Source organism: Charadrius vociferus, unplaced genomic scaffold, assembly GCF_000708025.1.
Source record: "Charadrius vociferus isolate BGI_N301 unplaced genomic scaffold, ASM70802v2 scaffold217, whole genome shotgun sequence".
Lineage (NCBI taxonomy): Eukaryota > Metazoa > Chordata > Aves > Charadriiformes > Charadriidae > Charadrius > Charadrius vociferus.
In genome coordinates, this window is record NW_009649190.1 from 859,348 (window position 1) to 867,094 (window position 7,747).

At 39.3% G+C, this 7,747-nt stretch overlaps 1 protein-coding gene across 1 annotated transcript in view; it reads right to left on the reverse strand.

Moving 5' to 3' along the window:
• Positions 1–3,669, reverse strand: part of DAZL (deleted in azoospermia-like) — a 12,853-nt gene extending 9,184 nt beyond the window's left edge. The window contains exons 1-4 of the mRNA XM_009888947.1: positions 3,634–3,669; positions 3,124–3,258; positions 2,766–2,857; positions 1,362–1,413 (exon numbers count right to left, since the gene is read on the reverse strand). Of these exons, the coding sequence (XP_009887249.1) occupies positions 1,362–1,413; positions 2,766–2,857; positions 3,124–3,258; positions 3,634–3,669 (315 nt within the window). The remainder of the gene's footprint in view (positions 1–1,361; positions 1,414–2,765; positions 2,858–3,123; positions 3,259–3,633) is intronic.
• Between the last annotated feature and the right edge of the window lie 4,078 nt (positions 3,670–7,747).

Here is a 7,747-nt window from a genome sequence, read left to right on the forward strand (position 1 = left end):
GCCAACAGCTTTGTAAAATTATTCTATCTGGACATGCTTCTTCCTGACAAGGCACAATAATTCATACTGCCTGTACACCTGAAATCTGCACTGAAAAGAAATTCCAGCATATACCTCTGAAGTCTTCCAAGACCTCTGATATATGAAGTTGTATCAGTGAGTTCTACATTAATAGAGATACACTGAGGACGTTTAGTTTTAAAGAAATGCACACAGAAGTCAGCAATATACATGGCTCAAATAACAATGCTACTCAAGAGGTGTCTACAAAGATTGTTGCCTCAGAGCAAGAAAAAGCATTCTCAGATAAAGTCTGTTGCTCAATACAGCAGTATTTTTGTGAACATACCATAAGAAAAGCAAGCTTTTGAAGTCTTTTGGTGAGAATCAAGAATCCCTTGCTGGAGTTTCAATGCTCTCCCTTTGTTCAAAGGTGTTCTCTTCCCCCTTAAGGAGCTGGACAGCCAGTAAGCACATCTGAACATATCACAGGAACACTAAATTTGTGCCTGGCACATTTATCTGCATTTGTCTTTCAGATCTACTTCCCTACCTGAGAGCTTCAAAAGCAAATGAGAGATTGAGAGTTTTCTGAGGGAGAGACTTCAGAGAAGGAAATATTTCAATACATGTTATTTTCACAGTTATTGCGCTCAGTTTTGGTAGAAGGGGGGAAGCTTTGTCAGTGGTTTGTGACCTTCTGAAGTCTATCAGAGCCAAATATGTTATTTGGCTATAAGTGTTGAGATTCAAAATTTCCCTGCTATTGAACTCTAAGAGCAGAAGAGCTGTAACAGTTCTACCCCTTTATCTCCTGTGTGAACTACAGGAAAACCGTATGACATGCAAGCAATTGCATCTTATAGTCAAGAACGCTGTAATACTTGCAATCCAAGTAACATCTAAACGCACAAATACTGCAAGAGAGGAATAGAACTTCAACTGATGAGACTTAAGTAAAAAAACTAATGCCGTTTTCTCTCTTATTATTATTCCTGATAATAATAGTGACAGGTCTAGGTATGTGCCATAAGCACAAGGGTTCTATGACAATCATCCAATACAGAAAGCAAGCAGCCAAAACACGTGAGGCTTTCAAGCATATAAATGAATGAGAATAACCAGACATACAATTACATGAGACATTCAAGCACACCAAGGCTAAAACTAATTTTGTTTCCTACTCAAGTAAATATATGAAGACTCTACCACCAGTAGAGTTTTTTAGCAAGTTTACTTTTTGGGCAGTCCTACTTCCCTTGCCCTAGTTTACCCTACAGGCTATATGACTTGGTTTCCCCTGAACATGTCTGCAACCTTCATATATCAACTTCTTCAGATAATTTAGACAAAGAGCTTACTTCTACTATTTTTTGAACATCCACATTGTCCAGGAAAGATACAAATCCATACCTGAAAAGAAAAAACAGGTTATTTAGTAACTAGATTTTGATTTGTTTGTTCACTAAATTATTTTTGAACATGACCAGTTAACAGTATATATGCCAGGTACATTATATTGCATGCCAAGAGTAGCAAGTACAACATTAGTTTACAATTCAGCATGAAAACGTTTTTACCGCTAACTAGCGGCATATACTACTGCGCCAGATGAAAGGAATTGAATGCCAGATTCTAGAATAATATGAAATTGATTCAACAGCTATTTTTCCATTTCAGCTACTCAAAACAAGCACTATTGTTGATATTACTAACTCAGAAAGTACAAAATGTGATAATTCAGATTTGTTTTTATTTACTACAGAGGTTTGGATAAAAGCAGGCATTACAGGAACAGTGACACCAGTGGGGGAAGTGATCCTTGAAGAGGTTTTTCAATTTATTTTACTGCCCCCCAGTTTACCTAGTCTATAAAATTAAGATCCTTTCAGAGCATTACAAGAACAGTTGTGTCCATCAATGGAGTATGCCAATTCATTATCAATACTCAGAACATACACTGGCTAATGGCACATCAGAATTCACCATGAAGACTAGCAAGGGATATGAGGAAATAATACAGATTTCCAGCCCATGCATTAGTATATACATACCCAAGAAAAAAATGTGACTTTTTAGGATCTGCTCATAGAATCTTATGAAAAATTGGGCTGGAAGGAACCTCTAGAAGATGAAGCCTTCTCAAAGCAGGGATTAACCTCCAAACTGGGAGAGCTTCCCCAGAACTCAACAAACTAAGGTCCTACACATTCTTATTCAAGTGTTTCACCACAGACAATTCAGAGTTTTTCTATATCCAATAGGAACTTCCCTTGCTTCAACTTTGCTCACTTACTTAGTTTCACTCTTCACCCAAATGAGTTTGGGTTTCTCTGTAACCTATCCCTGAGTATCAGAAGAGCGCAGTCCCACTGTCCTGAAAAAAAAAACATCTACCTGTTCTCTTAATCATCCTGAACTCTCCAGATCGTTAACTACTCTAGCCATCAGACAAGTCCTATGAAAGAACTGTCTGCATAAGCATCACACAAGTTTCAAGCTTTGTTTCCACTGGTTAAGTGACAATAACCCTCTCTCCCCTGAAGAGACAGAAGTGATAAAAATCAGGCTGTTCTTTATAAGATTATACAAATTTAGGGGCAATCTAGATTTACAGGTTTCACAGTTTTAATTCACAACAGAAAACTGCAGCTAGTGTTGAAGCTTCAGAATGTCCAGTGTGTTGCTAAGTAGCTGCTCATTTAATCTATGACAAATGATGTTTGAAGTTGCTGCTTATGTGGGCAACTATTTGTTCTACTCACCCTTTGGAAACACCAGTTCTGTCAGTGATTATTTTCACCTCTTTCACAGTACCATATCGTTCAAAGAAAGTCCGAATATCTGCCTCATTCATCTAAAAGAAACAAAGTCTTAAAGTTCTTCTGAACAGTCAAATGTGTTTGAACTGATTTAAAGCAGCCAGTACCATTTTTAAACTCATTTTCCACTATTGTAAGAACTAAAGTTACTCACCTGTTTCAAAATTCTCTTATGACACTGTAATACCTCAAGATTGGTAAAGACACGTATTTAAAAAAAACTAACCCAGGAGTTAAATTCCCATTTCCTTACCACTGAAGTGCCCTATAGCTATCTTAAGGAATTAAAAGTATGTAATACCCTTATATCAATTCCACCAACAAAGACTGTGTTTGGCATGATTTTTCCTTCTGGTAAAACATATCCTTGACTGGTTGCTGGCAAACGGGTGTTATCCTCTGAGACACCTGCACACTGGGCTTCCACATTTGCAGACTGAAAAATTTAAACAGAAATACATATTTCAGTCAAATTATTATAGTATACTTTAAGATACTAGAATGCCTGCATCTTCCTATAGATATAGCATGGGGCAATTAATTTCTATAGCACCTTTCCAACTACTTAAAGGAAGTACTTGCTGGAAATAGACCGTTTATTAGAAAAGAGTTGAGCAATTATTCTAAGAAGCTTTAAAAATTTAAATCTAGAGCTAAGCTAGGCTACTTTAAGTATCCCTGTCTGATTATATGAAGCTTCACGACCAGTGTTACTATACCAGACACACCATGAGAATACCAAAATGATTCACTTCAGAATTTCATCAAATTCCTTTCAGATGCAACCAAGAACTTTAAAGATACAATTTACTGTAAATTCATTATGCAACAGAACAAATTCCATCATCTTCCTGGCCAAAAGCTTTAAATACCCAAGATGTGGGTAAGCTTACAAACAGCCTTAGAGCACAGGTAGAGTTATATTACAAGTTAGCTGCAAGAAGGGTGAAATCAGACCTTAATGGAATATTCAAACTTTCCATTTTCTCAGAAAAAAAAATTGTCTATGTAACTACAACAGGAATATGAATGACTACAAGCTTGTTTCTGAGTTGTCTGTACCAAAGCAGGATCTTAGGCATGCACTGCACGTACAGAAGAACTGCGAAGAATGTTAACATTATAAAGGAACTACAGCCATGATATGCTTTGAACACCCAGGCTTCAGATGCACCCATTTGGTTCTTAAGCATTTTGTCACAACCTAGAAGTTACAGATTCATTCAGTGCAGAGGAAGATATAATGCTCCCTAAAACAGTAGTTCAGTATTTTGTTCAGATGAACAGAGCACATGCAATTCTATTTCTTGTTACCGATGCTGGCAAAGATGCTGTCGTGGTTTGGGCTGAACCTGCCACCAGGTGAGCAACAGATGCTTCCCCCCCAACATCCCTTCCAAGAGAGAGGCAGAGGAGGGGGAAAAAGAGACTTACGAGTTTAGAAGGAACTAAACTAATGAAGTATTAATAATAAAATAAAAATAATGAAATATATACAAAACCCTATCAAGCTCCCCAGATGACAATCATGTCACCAGCTGGCACTGGGGAAGTCCCAGACTGGACTCAGTGACAGACAAAAACTGGATTTCGGCTCTGGATTCAGGATTGGGATCAAAGGCAGATGAACAGAGTCCTTCTCAGACACCGGCAGTTGAAGAAAAGAACTGACCCTTTGATCCCTCAGCTTTTATACTGAGCACGAGGCAGATGGGATGGAATACTCTGTTGGTCAGTTTTGGGTCACCTGTCCTGTCCGCTCCTCCCCACAGGTGGGACTCTGCTGTGCTTTTCTGCTTCTGACCCTCCACTGGGACAAATAACAAAGTTACCTGGCCTTGGGTGTTAGAGCAATAAGTATAGCAGCAGCGTCTCTGCATACCATGCCTTGGCATCAGCTATAAACATAGGACTTACCACTCAAAGTGAACAGTGTCTGCACAACATGCTGTTAACTTCACTAGTTTGAAGAGGCCTGGCTAAGAAGCAAAGTTACTAAACCAAATTGGTCCCATTCTACCTCAAACCAGTACAGATGCACTCCATACTCTGCGTAAGGTTTGAAGTGTGTTTTACCAAAGGTATTTACAAGAACTAAAACAGAATATAAGCACCATAGACACTGCAAACTCTAGCCCCTCTCATCTTCCACTCTCCTGAATGAATGGTTCTAGCTATGTGCCATGCTTTGCCTGGCTGGTAAGAACATAATCTACTCTGACTAGTTCAGTTTTACTCAACCCTCTACATTAGCGCACTTTGAAACAACAAGAAGCTTCCCCTTACAATTCAAATGACATGGCACTATCCCTACTTCAGATACTCCAAACTTTGATTTGGTCAAAGTTAGCTGGTATTTTGAAACCTAGTAATTTGCAATAGGTAGCATCCAATTTTTCAGTGTAACAATTTTCATGTTTAATGCACATGTGAACTGCAGCTGTGAGTGACAAGTACTCATTCAAACTGGACATCCAGTAAGGGAATGAGAAAATTACAAGAAACAAACTATACATGTGGCACTTGATTTGCTCAGCAATTAAAACAAAGGCCAAACTAGAATTCAGCCCTCCAAATACGATTTCAGTGTAACTGAACCAAATTAACAACACACCATTATTAAAAGCCAGAGAGGGCTTGCCCCATCTCTTTTTCTGCACATCCTCTATACTAACAAGTTTTAACGCTTGTCAACTCAAATTAAGCTAGCTCAACTCAATTTGGCAGGAAGATGAATATAAAGTGCATAGTTTTTCACCCAATTAGTATTCTGCTATCGTACAGAACTGAATCAGCTTACTATACTACCAGACAAGCACCAGATCCACCTCAGGATCAGTGGATGCAGAAGAGGAAATGATGGAAACGGCTTAGCCTCTTCTCCTGAGAAGCACTAAGCCATCAATTCAGTTCAAACCCATTTCATGAAGCTCACCTTAGACTGAATCTGGTTTCATCACACCAGATACTGTTACCTATGCTCAATTTACTCACCAACTATGCTTCCTATTGCAAATACTCAATAAAAGTTACAAATCATTCCTTTCCCTTTATCCTCTAAGAACTCCTGCTACCTTCCTGTGAAGTTGGAGACCGCAAGTTCCACTGTTCCACAATAGTAAAGATCATTAAATAGAACATTTCTGCTGTAAACAGAAAATGGCAGTTCACCCCCTTCCCTCTTATTGTACCAGAACAACACTGCACAAGGAAATCAAACCAACATTTCACAGGAAAAAAAAAAAATCTGCAGTAGACAGATCTACTTCTGATCCAAGCTCATTCTGCAGTTATGTAAACACTTGTGCCAGCATAAGGACACAACAAGGGCAAAAATGAAGCAAGATGCAAAGAAGAGACCACTTTGGCTGCACCCCCAGTTTAAGGGCATTTGAATTGAAGTCTGAGGCTGCAACTCCACAGCAACCTTAAGCTGACTGTAACTGTTGGCTTCTACATCTTTCTTTCTGGATCTTTTTCAGCGAACCAGGCTAAGAAAGAAGTATTCACTTTGCTGCGCAAGTTCTCTGGCAACCAAGAACAGGAAACAGCCCACAAGCGGAGGGACGCAACAAGTGCCAGAACCAGCACAAGGAAGTGGGTAGGCACACAGATACTGCTGGTACACAAGTCATAGATGGCCTTGGCTGCCATAGAAGTGCAGCGTTTCTTTCCCACTCTAAGGATGCAGAACACAATTTTAAATGGAAATACACTTACTTAATGCTTCTGCACATTAAATACCTAAAAGAAAGCATGAATAGGCAAGTTAGGCGTTCTGATAAATTGGTCAACATCAAATACAAGATTTAAGATCTATTTATACATGTATTTCTGAGAACTTTAAAAGGACTTGTTGCTGAAAAATGCACAGTGGTAAAAGTCATAGTATGAAGACAGGAAACAAGATCTCCTCCTTTCAAATTTAATTTTCAGGTTTTCAGTACTACAATGCAAAACTTTTGCCAAGTCAAACAAAGCACTGCCCTGTCTGAAAACAAGCTATTTTACCAGCGCAATGTGCAATTGTTATTTTGCTACCTAATGCAGCATTATGTAAACGACTGTACTTCTACATACAGCATGGCTACAGACCTCACACTGCTGCTGAATCAGTGTCCAAAGCCTAAACCACCGTAAGTTTTCAAAATCTAGGGAGTCCTGAAGCTGATGAATTGGCTACCCTGAAATTATGGCATCTGCTGAAGTGACCCAACCCTTCAAAAATACTTTAAGTGGGTGTTTTTGTCTTTTCATCTCATTAAGTATCTTTGAAATCAAGTTTCTAGATGTCAGGAAACAGGGTTTACCCAGTTTTTCAGCTTACTGAAATTAACAGGGTTTTTTCCCCCCCCTTTCATCACAAGGTAAATTTAATCAGTTTGTTCTTTGCATTATTCCAGCAAGCATCAAATTTAAGTCGATGCCAGGAAAGTGGATTAACCTCTTGATAACAGTAATTATGAGGGTAGTTAAGACGTTCGGGGGGGGGAGTGTAAAAAGACGACCGTTAGGGTCAAGTGGTGGAAATACCTAGCTACTAAAGTGGGTTACAAACATCACTCAGTCTTATGCAAATCTAGGAAAGGAAACCTTTCATTTTTCTATTGGCCACAGGAGCACAAGTCCCCGATTCCTCAGGCTTCTCCCCGTCTTTCCCTGGCCTCACACACTCTTTTGTTTAAAAAAAGTATTAAACGTTTTCTTCTTCAATTTAAACATTTAAAACTCCCGATGTATGTCCGGCTATGCAGACTTTCTGTGCCCAGAGACCGGTTACCATGACAGCACACTACCTAAAGGAAGAAGATGGCTCCGAGCACCGGGAGAACGATGTCGTCTCCCCAGTGGGCAGCAGGTGGAGCTATCAGTCAACCGCTGCCATACGCTCGCACGCTCACGGCTGGGGCGTTTAAACCACCAAC